Source organism: Ambystoma mexicanum, chromosome 3q, assembly GCF_040938575.1.
Source record: "Ambystoma mexicanum isolate Mex_15411 chromosome 3q, UKY_AmexF1_1, whole genome shotgun sequence".
Classification (NCBI taxonomy): Eukaryota; Metazoa; Chordata; class Amphibia; order Caudata; family Ambystomatidae; genus Ambystoma; species Ambystoma mexicanum.
In genome coordinates, this window is record NC_090926.1 from 387,425,494 (window position 1) to 387,439,169 (window position 13,676).

The 13,676-nt window shown below is 44.8% G+C and overlaps 1 protein-coding gene across 10 annotated transcripts in view; it reads left to right on the forward strand.

The window, feature by feature from the left end:
- Positions 1 to 13,676, forward strand: part of CAMK2A (calcium/calmodulin dependent protein kinase II alpha) — a 605,670-nt gene that overhangs the window by 206,921 nt on the left and 385,073 nt on the right. For all 10 annotated transcript variants that reach the window (XM_069654060.1, XM_069654056.1, XM_069654059.1 and 7 more), the window contains exon 3: positions 1,588 to 1,647. In XM_069654060.1, the coding sequence (XP_069510161.1) occupies positions 1,588 to 1,647 (60 nt within the window). The remainder of the gene's footprint in view (positions 1 to 1,587; positions 1,648 to 13,676) is intronic.

Consider the following 13,676-nt stretch of genomic DNA (forward strand, 5'->3'; position numbering starts at 1 on the left):
CTGAGAACTGACTGCAATGATTCGCCCGGGGTCAACTCAAATGTCTGTAAAATTGACATTGTTTACCAGCAGTTACAGTGCAAGCCGTGCCATCCCGCAATTTGTTATCCGCAAACTCAATTAACCAGCACATGCCACTGCCTTGAATAGATTCCATACAATAAAGTGCTGGGGAAGATATCTCAAAGTTCCATAACAAAACATTCCTAATGATAATCTGCTGGTAAATGGGACAGCAGTCCAGGGTGCTATGTTATCTGGCATTTTCTCTAAGATACCCGCCATTTTACCAACCAGAATGCGACACATTCATTTCGAAAGCAGATACTGCTATTCAAAACTCCTCATTCCTGAAGGGTGACAGATAATTAGGCTTTTTCCACACGGAACCCATTCCAAAACCAGGTTGCTTGGTTCCTACCATCTCGATGCCTGCCAGCTTCTTCACAAAGGTCTCTATAGATGGGCACTCTGAGCAGATGGCATCCATCCCTCTGCCCAGACCTAGTACATTGTTCCTGAGGAGGAGACATTCCAAATCCTTCATTGCCAGTAAGGGATCACCAACGTGGACTGTAGAGTCTAAGAGATGATGCCTAGAGTTCCCCAGTATACAGATGTGCACAGAGGGCTCGCATAACTCCACCAGTCCTATAATCAAATTAGGGATGTGGTATATTTAATTGTATGCAATAGTGAACCAAATTATTAATTGCAGATTTCATGAATTGTAAACTTGTTCTTTTTAACTAAGCACCTGCTACAAGTGATTTTGGTGTATCTCTTACTAGCACAATAGGGCAAACACTAGAGGAAGGAGACTTATCCATCCAAGAAAACACATATTTTTACGAATTCAGCAAAGCCCCCAGTGGCGGAGGCAGCTTTTGGTGCAAGGAGGGGAAGAAAATAGGGTGCCAGTGGGAGGTTGGGAGGGGGCGCACTGGGCACCAGGGGAGAGCTGGCGGCGGTGGGAGGGCGCCCCAGCTCTGCCACTTAAAGCCCCGACCCCCTGCATAATTGTGTATTGTGTGCAACCTAAATACTTATTCACGCATTGGTTCTTAAAATGCACACGGTTGGAAGGCAACAACCTGCTGAGATCACCATCCCACTGTTCCCAAACCCACTGGAGGTTTGGAGGTCCCTTTCATGTAATGACCTCAAACGGAGACTCCTCTGAAATGCTGCTTATATTTGCTTTTAAGTTTCTACACCTACCCACAAGTATAGAAATAATACACTGTCCGATACAACACCTGCTGCCTGGCATGTTTTCCTGTATCTGGACTGCACCTAGACAGACCAGGCAAAGGGTAACACACGTTCAGGGCCAGAATAATTTTGAGAAAGCCAGCCTCCCCCATCCTGGTTTTACGCTTTAGTCACTCTGGTGTGCACTCCCAGAACATTGTGGATTTTGTCCCATTCACAATGATAATTGGTGCAAAGGTGATTTGTGACTTAGGTCAGTTACAAATAGAATCTATTTTACAACTTTCACATGTATTTTTCACTCAAGTCTAACAAAGAAATCACTTTCTTTTTATTGTCCTATTCTCATAAAAAATATATTTTGTCTTTCAGATCACCAGAAGCTGGACCGCGAGGCGAGAATCTGCCGTCTTTTGAAGCATCCAAACATAGGTAAGAATTTTGGTGATTTGAAGGTGGGGAGGGGTAGAATCATGTTTGATGCAGGAAAGGGTGCAAGAACGTTGTCCCGGGTGCTGCAGAATATGCATGAAGTTTGCATGTTACTGTAAATAATCTCTGTCCACTTTAATAGCATTACTTCTTGTGGAAATTGCTTCAAGGAGCCTCTAACCACTTTGATGGCATTGCTTCTTGTGGAAGTTCCTTCAAGTAGTCTCTATCCAATTTGCAGGTATTGCTTCTTGAGGAAGTTTCTTCTAGTAGTCGCTATCACCTTTGATGGCATTGCTTCTTGTAGAAGTTCCCTGCAGTATTCTCTAACCACTTTCCCCGCATTACTTCTTGTGGGAGTTCCTTCAAGTAGTCTGTATCGACTTTGATAGCATTGCTTCTTGATATGATATGATAGGTTATTTACAATGCGCTTAATACCCACAGGCTTCTAAGCGCAGACCCGGGGATCAAACCTGTGGTGCTCCCTATCGACTTCTTTCCAAAGCGAGCACGTTGCCCCTGAGCTATCTTCCCGTGGTCTGGCCTCCAAAAGGCTAGTAGGGACTTGTTAAAGTTCTTTCAAGTAGTCTCCATCCACTTTGATAGCATTACTTCTTGTGGAAGTTCCTTCAAGTAGTTTCTAACCACTTTGCTAGCATTACTTCTTGTGGAAGTTCCTTCAAGTAGTCTCTATCCACTTTGATAGCATTGCTTCTTGTGGAAGTTCCTTCAAGTAGTTTCTAACCACTTTGCTAGCATTACTTCTTGTGGAAGTTCCTTCAAGTAGTCTCTATCATCTTTGATAGCATTGCTTCTTGTTTATGTTCCTTCAAGTATTATCTACCCACTTTGATGGCATTGTATCTTGTGGAAGTTCCTTCAAGTAGACTCTAGCCACTATTATAGAATTGCTTCTAATTGAAGTTCCTTCATTTAGTTATGTTTGATACAGGGCTGCAGCTGACACCATACAGAACTCACTAGCCAATAAATACCACGTAACCGAGAAAATACAGCCGCTGACCTATACACAATTCATAACATTTTCTAATAATAGAGAGCCTCCAAAAAGCTAGTAAGGACTTGGGCCAATTTAGCCATTGGCCAGTCTGGCTGACGTTGTCTTAACTCAAATTGAACTGACAGTGTCATTGGCCTGTCAGAAAAGCTCACATGTTCCTCGTGTGCCCATTCGCTTCTGCAACCTCCTCATTTGCTTGTTTGGAATCGTTGCCAATGGCCATGGCATGAGGTCCCTCGTCACGGGGCCATACATGCCTGTTCATTTACAGAGCCTGAAGATCTTCTACGTCAGTTCCCGGCATGTGCGTGGGTTAGTTAATCTATGCACAGAAAGGCCTATGTCAAGTCTGCCTCCAGATCAGACTGCATGAGTCTGGCAAAAGGTGGACTATGGTCCTGAGAAGCCACCATTTGCCTCTGTTTGTTGGAAGGCCCTCTCCAAAACATCCGAAAACACACCTAGGGGACTATCAAAGGAAATCGTATCTGACAATACACCCCAATTCTTTATCACACAAAAATTATCAGGTAAGCAAGTTTATTTTCCTCTTTAGAGTTACCTTCTGTGTAACTTTAACATTACTTGCCCTCCAACCATTATTTCTATTCCCTAGTGAGGTGCCTCGCCCTAGACAACGCTGGTGGGCCACTTATCTAAGGTTAGTGGATAGATCAGAGACTTGCCGATTAGCTATTGTATCACAGTCACTACTGTATTTATATAAAAGGCACAACTTTGCATTTATAAATCAAGCTAGTGTGCACGATGCCTTGCAGGTGAAATCTGATTACTTTATTCTTTTTCCTTGCTTGGCGATTTAAAAAGACAAACAACTCTCATTGGATAGTGAACCATGTTTTGTCACTTCCCCAACATGACATTATATGCAGTGATGTTCTCACAATGTCATATCACTTAGGCAAGGGTTGCGTTATCCACTTGCATAGACCTTTGGGTCATCCAAGTGGTCCTTTGCTTGATAAAGGCGGTCTTGAAAGGCGGAGAGTGCAGTGTACACGAAGGGCATGTCCTGACTTAGCCACCCATGGCTCAGTGGGTGCTGGAGGAACTACGCTTCCAGTCGTTCTGTATCTACGGTCCCAAGGGGCCACCCCATCCAAGAGACTGGAAGCGTGGTTTCCCCAGTACCCAGTGAGCCATGGGTGGCTAACTCAGGACGTGCCCTTCGGTGCTCACTGCACTCTCTGCCTTTCAAGACCGCCTGGCATGCAGAACCTTTCTGTTCCTCCAAACTGCCCGAGAGGCAGGGGCATTCAAGAATCCCGGCACAGGTTCTAATCCTCTTCACCTTCTTCTCTTACTTTGCCAGTCCATCTCTCTTTCTCTCCGACACGCCTGAGAGGTGAAGATGTCGGGAGAGCACGTGCAGTGGCGTATTTAAGGTAAAGGACCCTGCAGGCAAGATTGACAGAGAGCCCTGGGTAGGCGGAGCTTAGGGTGCAAACAGTCTATGGCTTACACAAGTGGGACTTTAGTTTTCTTTCTCTGCAGCCGCTTGTGGGTTGGCTTCCCATCCTTACCCAGGCTCCTCTTCACACACAGCTCGTGACTTGCTCTATCTGTGCATACTCCTCCCCCCACTACGCACAAGATCTTCACCCAGGCTGCTCCGCCAATCACCACCCGAGCCACGCTGCACACCTGACTTGGGTGACCATTTACTTATTTATTTATTTATTTATTTATGCATTTATTTATTTATTTATGTGTTTCCATTTATAAAGCACGCAAACTGCCCTCGGGCATATAGAGGAGCCACCCACCCCCTCCGGTATGTCTAAGCACTTGCAATTTTAGCAGTTACAGGAAATGAGGTACATGTATCACACACTTTTATTGAGTGTGCAAATTAGGATAAGAATAATTTCCAATGATTAGTCTCGTACTGCTTCATAAGTGTTTCTTTTCTCACCCATCAAATGTTTGGTGTTTTGGTGAAAATGTGTCACAATGCAGAATAACAGTTCAGCTTCTGTAATATGGTCCATAGCGTGGAGATGTGAACTCTGGAAGGAAATATTATTTTCTGTATAGGGCAATACACTTTTGATGTCATCTGTACATTGGACACAGCGTTTAATGCCCGCCTGACCTTCCGCCCTTCACCTTCTAGAGAATTGGGGTAAAAGGGCACAGAAAGGTTCAGTGATTCATTCAGAATGAGGCAAAGCGCCAAGTGGGAAGCTGGGATTTGAGCCCTGGTGCCCTGGCTATATAGTCTACAATTTAGATAGCAGAGTAGATTACACATCTCCCGCTCCATCTGCAGTTTTAGAACCAACATACAATGCTTTCTTCATTCTTAACTCAAGGGCCAACTTACTGCGCTCTTCAATAAATCTGACTCGCCAAGCCAAACTCACATGATAAATCAACCTGACATTATCTAGAATACACTTAATTGAAAGAGGGTTTAAAAACACGTATTATTCACTTCCTCGAGTCAAAAGGATTTATTTCAGGTTGATGCCCATTAAAACAGCACAAAAACAACATACATCAACTCTGTTCACATCAATTAAGATGAACAGTAAGAACATAGAAAAGCTAACAAAACAAATTCATAAAAATGAATCTCGGGTACATTCAGAGGATGAAACATCAAAACCGAGAAGCACTCCTCATTGGCAAATCTGGTGTGGATAGCATATCCTCATATTGAAAATCAGGTATGATTGACACAGAACGATTGTGCAACTATTCACAATTTGAAGTGCGTTAAGTGCCCACTTGAAGTGTGAGCTATCATAGAACAGTGAAGAGCTGCTTAATATTTGCAGCCCTTGGATAATAGATCTCCCTTCAGGATTATTTCAAGTTATAATTTCAGCCGATACAGCACTTACACTATACAATACAAAGCATGCGCGCGCGCACACACACACACAGACACACACACACACACTCTCTCTCTTTCTCTCTCTCTCTCTCTCTCTCTCTCTCTCTCTCTCTCTCTCTCTCTCTCTTTCTCTCTCTTATAGGATCTCTCCTTCAGCTATTTGTTCTTTATACTTATTTCCTGAGCTAGGCCCATATGTGCAGGGATAGTTAGGTATGTATGCCATTTTGATTTATATTACACAGACCTTGCTAGAAAGCAATACCTTTCTGTGCCTAGGGTGGAAGTCTACTAGGTCGATTAATGTCACATTCTATAGGAGTTCTATACATGAAGTCTAACCCAAAAGAATTAGCAATGCCAAGAAACATTGCACTTTCCTTCCTTGGTGGTGTCTTAGTCTGATATGTACAGCCCCACTTATAAATTACCCTAAACAATAACAAATACATGTATCCTAAACATTTAGCAACTAAAACAAATACAGTCTAAGCTGTGTGTAGGCCTCTGGGATCAGGGGTGATTTTTGCTCTTCAAATTCCATAATAAAAAGGACAAACATTGTGGAAAATACAATAATATTTCAGAGAAGTAGTTTGTAGTTTTAGTCCAATTTTAAAATCAAAGAAAATCCAAGTGTTGGTACCCTTTATTGCACTAACTGAAAAAATTACACTGAGGTGGTAATTTCATTAGCTTTCAAAGTCCCAGAGGCTTCTTTCTGGGATGGTGGTTACACAATAAATTAACAACAAAGAAAATCACACACAGAGCTGAACACTGCTTTTACATAGAAAGAAGCAAAGAAACATACAAGGAAGAAAGTATGCAAGGAATTCAGTCCTGCATGGCCTCTTTATCTACATGGCCATTACATTATAAAGGAACAGCCACGTACTCAAACCCTGACAAGCAGATCTCATCGCTCAGAAATCTTTCAAGCAGAGCCACTTTGTTCACACAATAGTTTATATGTAATGTGTAATGTGTCCAAACAGGACATTTTCAACGAAGCCCCTTCGATTGCATACAAACAACTGAAAAATCTAGCATGGCCCCTTATCAGAATCAACTTTCTACCAGATCATGAACAAATAAGACAGGGAACATCCCCATGCAATGTTAGGAGATGCAAAATCTGCCAACACGTCTGTGCCGAATAAGCTATAACGACCCCACACAACCTAACCTTACAGATAGAAGTGACATACAATTGCAAATAATCAGGGATCTTGGTTAATGATAACCCATTTCAGGTCAGATGAAGGGCTGGTATCCCTTCCAAAGGCAATATTAATGCACCACGAATAACATAGTCAGGACCATCTTTGCTATTGCAGCCTTGACACGATTCTCAAGGGGATACGGCAGCACGTCTCCATGTGTTCTGTGGGCGTGCGCCAAATGGTGGTGCGCATCCTGGGTCATTGGATAAAGTCCTTGAACCGATGGGAAACATGCACCAAAGCAGGGATGTCTTGTTGCGGAGAGCAGCCTCAGAAAGAAGGCCATATTTCGTAATGCCATGTGCGTCGAAGGGCAGAGGATATTTTCAGGCCTCACACTAGAGCCACTAGAGGGGGATGATGACGATGTGTTCAGGGAGGCTGTTTGTCACATCATGAAAATGTTTTCAAATAAGGTGAACATTGTGCTGCACAGCCTAAAAATGTATACCATGAAGCAAGAGAATGGTGAGCCGGTGGACGACTACATCACCAGCACGAGGGAGTTAGCAGCACAGTGTGGGTGTGGCGAAAAGATAGAAAACGTCACCTGTGACATGCTGGTAGTGAACACTAATGGCAGAAAGGTGCAGGACAAATTTATCCTGGAGAAGGAGTTGAACTTAGGCAAAGCTATTCAGATAGCTTGTGCAGAAGAGAAAACCTCATGCAGTCAAAGAGAAATGGTGGGACATGTGCCAACAACCAAGGTGTCAGCGGTACAGTGGAGAGAGCAGCGTGACAGGCCAACGAGAGATGCTGCTGGAGACAAAGAGTTGAGAAGAAGAGAGTCCCTGACGTGTTGTCACATGTGTACCAGCACACGACACCTGGCCAATGACAAAGCCTGTCCTGCAAGGAGTGTTGAACTGGAGGAGGTTCGGTCATATGGCAATAGCTGGCAGATAGAGAGCAAAGGAAGTCACAATAATTGAAGGAGAATGATGCAGCTGATGGTCATCATGGTCAATAGTTCCCGAGCGAGGAGGGAAAAACCGCATTGCATGATAAAAGTGGATGATAATGAGACCTGTATAATGACTGACCAAGGTTCGGACCTAACAATTATGCCCATCAAACGTATAAGTGCATGGTGGGACATCAAGCAGTGGAAGTCAGAACAACTAATCACAAACCAACCATCTTTGGGGGAACGTCAGTGGACCTTCTGGGCTACTTCTACGACAACATACAGTTTAAAGGCAGACAGACCACAACCAAAGTCTACTTCTCGGAAGAAGGTCCAACGGTGCTGGGGTGGGATGACCAGCACAAGCTAGACATAAGACTGGACCCCAGCACCGATGAATACGTACTGTTGGTCAACACAGGAGGAGCATCAAGGTTGAGGGATACATTTTGTACCCTATTTTCTGAGGAACCCGGAAAGATCAAAAACTATGTCCACAGGATTCGGCTCAAGTTCAATGCAGTACTAGTCAAGCACAGGTTAAGGACATTACCTGCCACTGCAGGAAGCACCTTCGTATATGCCCAACTGCGCAAAATGGTCAATGAGGGCACCATCGATACCGTGGAGTCTCCCGAGTGGCTGATCCTGGTTGTACTTATAAAAAAAACAGAACACAAGTGACATGAGGGTGTGCAACGACCTTCGCAGCCTAAATATGGAGGTGATAACAGACAGCTACCCTTTACCTAGCATCAACAAACCTATACTCATGATGAAGAAAGCAAAGTTATTTTCGAAACTGAGCATGCGTGATGCATATCATCAGATAAGTCTGTATAAAGATTCCGGACCACTAACAGCCTTCATCACACCCTTTGGCATGTACCAGTACACTCGCATGCCATTTGGTCTGGCACCAGCCACTTCGGCGTTTCAATGAATGATGGATTCCTTGTTGCGTAATGTGGGAAATCTGTTGTATTTTCAGGATGACATACTCATCTATGTAGAAGATGCCAAAACACACGAAAAAGTGTTGTGTTAAGTAATGGAGAAGCTTCAAGGAGCAGGGGTAAGGCTGCGATAAGAAAAATGTGTACTGGAAGCTCATGAAGTAGAATTCCTAGTATACAGGATCTCAAAGGAGGGTGTGAGTCCCAAGAAGGACCTCTTGCAGGCTATAGTCAAAGCCCCAAGCCCGGGATCAAAGGGAAAGCTGAGCACTACTCAAAGTTTGTACCAAGGTTCTCAGAGACAACAGCCCCAATAGGAGGATTGTTGAGGAAAGGAGCAGAGTATATGTGGGGTCGAGAATAAATGACCGCCTTTGATGAAGTCAAGACAAGGATAGTCAATGGCCCATGCCTGAAGCCATTCAATCCCACGTGGGAAACATACATCAACACAGATGCAAGTGCCTACGGACTGGGTGCCACGCTTACCCAGAAGAAAAGGGAAGCTGAATAAATAGTTGTGTTTGCTCCCAAAGCACCCTCGTATGCAGAGAAAAATTACTCCACAGTCAAAACATTTATTAAATGTTTGCATGTATCTGGGCTGTGAAGTATTTCCTGACGTATGTGTGGGGCAAAAAGTTCTGGTTGGTCACTGGCCGCAAACCCCGGGTCCATATGCTAAACCCAGAGGGCACAAGGACTTTTACGCAGGGAGTAGCGCGGACAGCGGCCAAGCTGCAAGAATACACTTATGAAATCTTGCACATAGCAGGATGGAGGAACGCTCAAGCAGACTGCATGTCGAGGTTACTGGAACAGGGAACTCATGCCACCACGTTTCTCCAGGATGAATGTGTGGTAGTATCTGTCGGGGCCTAAAAAGCCAAGGGTTCCTTGAAATGAGTTCATCTTGAAAGAAGAGCTAGACAAAGATGAGTCCATGCGAAAACTGGCTAATTGGGCTCAGAATGGGTGGCCCAATGAAAGAACCATGCCAGAGGGACTGCAGCCTTACTGGAAGGTGAACGAAGAAATGTTTCTAACCGATGGGTTGGTGATGAGAGGGGATCAAGAAATACCGCCGGCAGGAATGCAGAAGTTGATCTTGCGCAGGGCACACGCGGGCCATCTTGGCGGCAACTTGATCAGGTGCAGAGTACGAGAGACATACTGTTGGCTGTGCATGGAAGAGGATAGAACGATGCCATGAGTGTATGATAGAAAGATGTCATGAGTGTAAGAACGGCTACAAAAGGCTCAAGGTACGGCAAGCATCATGATCCCCACCGAAACCCCGTCAAGTGTATGGGACAAGGTAGGCCTTGATTTTATCGGTCCACTGGACGCCATGTCGCCCGACCATAAGTACAGGGTAGTGATTGTGAATGACCTGTCAAAATGTGTAGAGGCAGAATTGATACCCAACATCACCACGGCTACTGTGATAGAAGTGTTGAACACCATTTTCCAGAGGGAAGGCCTGCCACGAGAAATGGTAATGGACAATGGTGTCCAACCTGTTTCAAGCGAAATGGAAGCGTTCCTAAAGAAACACAACATTAGGCAAATCAGAGGTAGTCTGTATCACCCCCCAGGCAAATGGACTAGTCAAATAAACTAATAGATTCATTAAGAGAGTGCTACAAATAGCCAGTGCAGCAGGGATGGATCCCTACAAGACAGCCAAGGAGGCCATAGCCTCTCATCGCTTGTCTCCTAACGCGATCACTGGCATGTCACCCTTTCAAATGCTGAGGAGGAGGAGAGCTGCTTCCACCTTAATACCCCCATGGTTATCCAGAGTGAGGCCGGATATAACACTTTAGACATGAGGGAAATAGTCTGGAGGATCCAGAAGAACAAAGATCAAATGAAAGCACATAGTGACATCCGCAGGGCAGTTCAGAGAACTGAGGGAAACAAAAGGGACATAGTGAAAATATCTCACAAGGACCAAATAACAGGATCCAAGCACAGTCAGCCGGTGGAAGTCACACAAAAGGGAACCAACCACATCTAAACAAAAGATGGAAAAAGGTGGAATTTGAAGAAGGTTGCAGTGTTCAAAAGACGGGTCATGGAGAGGAGAAAATCACCTGTAGAGTCAACAAAAGCATATCAAGAACCTTACGAAGAACCAGAAACAAGAGAAACAGAGAACAAGTTGGAAGAGAGTCAAGAAGGAAGCAGTGAGGGAAGTGTCACACGAGAAGGAAGTGAACAACACGAGGATAGAACCATGTCACTGCAGATTCGGGAAGGAATAAGAGATCTTGAGAACCCACCACTGGGAGTGTCACCCAGGGGGAGTCGTCCTAAGCGAGAGAAGCGAAGACAGACCAAGTACAGAGACTTTGTGATGGTGTAGGACCATGCTGCTAGACAGAAGGAGGTATGTGGAGAGCATTCTTGTGAAAATGCGGCACTGCCGAGATCTCGTGACTGCGCATTGCAGATGCACGGCCTTCCGAGTAGTGCTGCAGACTAAGAGTGGGTCCGGAGAGGAACGGAGGCTTCCCGGCACTCCTCCTCTACACAGGCCTGGTGCCTGAGTATCAAATAGCACTCGGACATATATGATCCAAGTTTATATTTCCCAGCACCAGCAGTGAAGCAACTGCTGGTGAGGACTGAGTGACTTAAAGAACCCCTCCTAAATGCAACACCCTGAAGATTGTTAACTGCCATTAAGGTTCTTCACCCACAAGCTGTTGTCCAGTCTTCTGTACACCACTACACTTGTACAGCTTGTGGACACTCTCAGAAAGGGTTGCTCTCCCACTACTCACCTCACTTGGTGATAACACTAGATGCTAGCAGCAAGGAAGGGTGTGTCTGAAGCTCAGGCCGGAATAGGTGTGTTGTGGGGAAACAGTCATCTAATTGGAGGGAATTAACATCAATTTCCAGAGCCCTCAATGTCTGAACAGATTATAGGGGCACTATGTCTTCTGTGAGCAGGAGGCGAACACTCGCGAACACTCTTTGAATTGCCAAGCATTCTCCCTGAGTGCCTGAATGGAAACAAATATGTTATCCCTTGTCCCTGTTGACTTTCTCTGTGGGAGATGGAGAGGGTGTTAGCCCTTATTATAGCAGTCCTCATGTAGATTAGAAATGAGAAGAACCCAGTATTAGTGATTGTCCCCATTTTGACCAGGATTTTCTGGTTCCTGCTACTCATGAGTGTGGTGGGTGGAGAATAGTTTCTCCCCGGGATGAACTGCCATATGATAGCTCCCCGTTCCCAGGAAACTAGTTGGAAGCCTTTTTGCCTCTAATTTTGGTTTCCCATATTTAAAAACCTCATTCAGTTTTGGATTGTTTTTCTGAATCTGGATCTTTTGAGTAATGGATGGGAACTGAAAGAGTGAGAATGCTTTGACTGCAAACTAAACAGGTCTCCTTAAGATCCCGGTGGGTAGACAGGGCCCTCTTGCCGCTTTGTGCTGTATGCCGCTTTGTGCTGTGATTCTTTGCTCATTCTTAGCTTCCTACATTATCTGCTTCTGAAGGGACTTCCTGTGTTCACTTTGTTGGCCCGGTGTTCAGCAGTTCAAGCTTTCTGGGATGGGAACTATGGTGGAGCTTTATGTCTCCCATGTACTGCAAGGATTTCCTTTGGCCCATCCTGCGTCGAGGGTCATTTACCCTCCCTCTGATCTGCACTTGGTCTTGAAGCCTCTGCAGGAAGAGCGATTCTAGCTGTTGGCAAAGGTTCCTTTACATTTCTTAACCTACAAACAGATGTTCCTATCAATATTAACCTCCGTCCTAGGTATTGGAAATATAGGGCTTTGGCTTGCTTCACTATATCTGTGTATCGTCCTGGATAGGACAACACTTCGGACTGGGCTTCTTCTCCTTCCTAACATGTGATCAGACTAGTTTCTCCATTATTCCTGAAAGTAGTAAGATTTAATTTGTCAGCTCTGCATAGCACGGTCCTAATATACCTGCAAAGAGTCTGTGGTCTTCAGAAGATTATGACTTGAGTTGTTACTGTAGGCCAAATGGCCCTCTCACTCCACTGGTACAGCGGAGACCAATCAGGAGCGTTTGCAACCTTGCCAGCACACTCAAGGGGTTTCACCAATGCAAGATTTATGGAGGACCACCGAATGCGTCTTCCTTCACATCTTTGTGTCTCATTATGTAGGTTGAGTGTCTGTAACGATGGGCCCCCGGGGCATTACCTGACTCGGTAATGCCCCCAAGGCTCGGGCTTAATGCTTAATTAAGCTACAGAAAGATCCTGCTGCAGATATGTCACATGTGTGGGGTAGATCTTAAAGGGGAATGTACCGCAGAATTTAGCATAGTTCAGGACAGATGCTTTGCAGACTAAAACCCAGCAACAGCTGCGTTCTTTCCCAGTTTAAAATTTACATTATGTAAAACGTTAAGCAAATTGCACCCGAAGTGGAAGCATGTATGAGGAGTGCCATCCAAGCACTTAGGATCGATAAAAGGCAATACCAATTTCCGCAGTGGTTACGTCTGCTTTAACCGACTGCCTGCCATCATCACTTTGGCTGTCAGCGCTGCGGGCTCAAGCAAGATCACGGAAAGACATGTTTCCTTTGCCTCCAGATAACAAGGGACTGCTGAGAAAACTACTCCAGCATTGAATACAAGGCACATGCCTGCTGCGGGGCTATAAAGCAGTACTGTACTTACCTATGGAGACGAAATCTATTTTAAAGGTCAGATCACAAAGCACTGCTCACTACAAAAGGGTCAACTAAGGCTACACCTTAGTCACCAAGTAGGACTTCCAATTATTATAACATACATTCAAAGAGGATTTACCGGCAGGGGTAAGACCTAATGTTGCATATTGCTCCTAAAGTTTTTCAGCAGTCTCAGAAAGCATTTTTAGTAGCTGCCTAAAGATTGGTGCTGGGTAATTAGATTGGGGTTCTCTTGCAGATTTGCTAGGCTATTTCGGGGATCTGCATGGATCTGTGAAAGGAGGTTCACAGCCACCTGATTTGTCCTCCGAAACCTTGGGGGCCAGTCAGGACTGTCCAATTGAATCAATCAG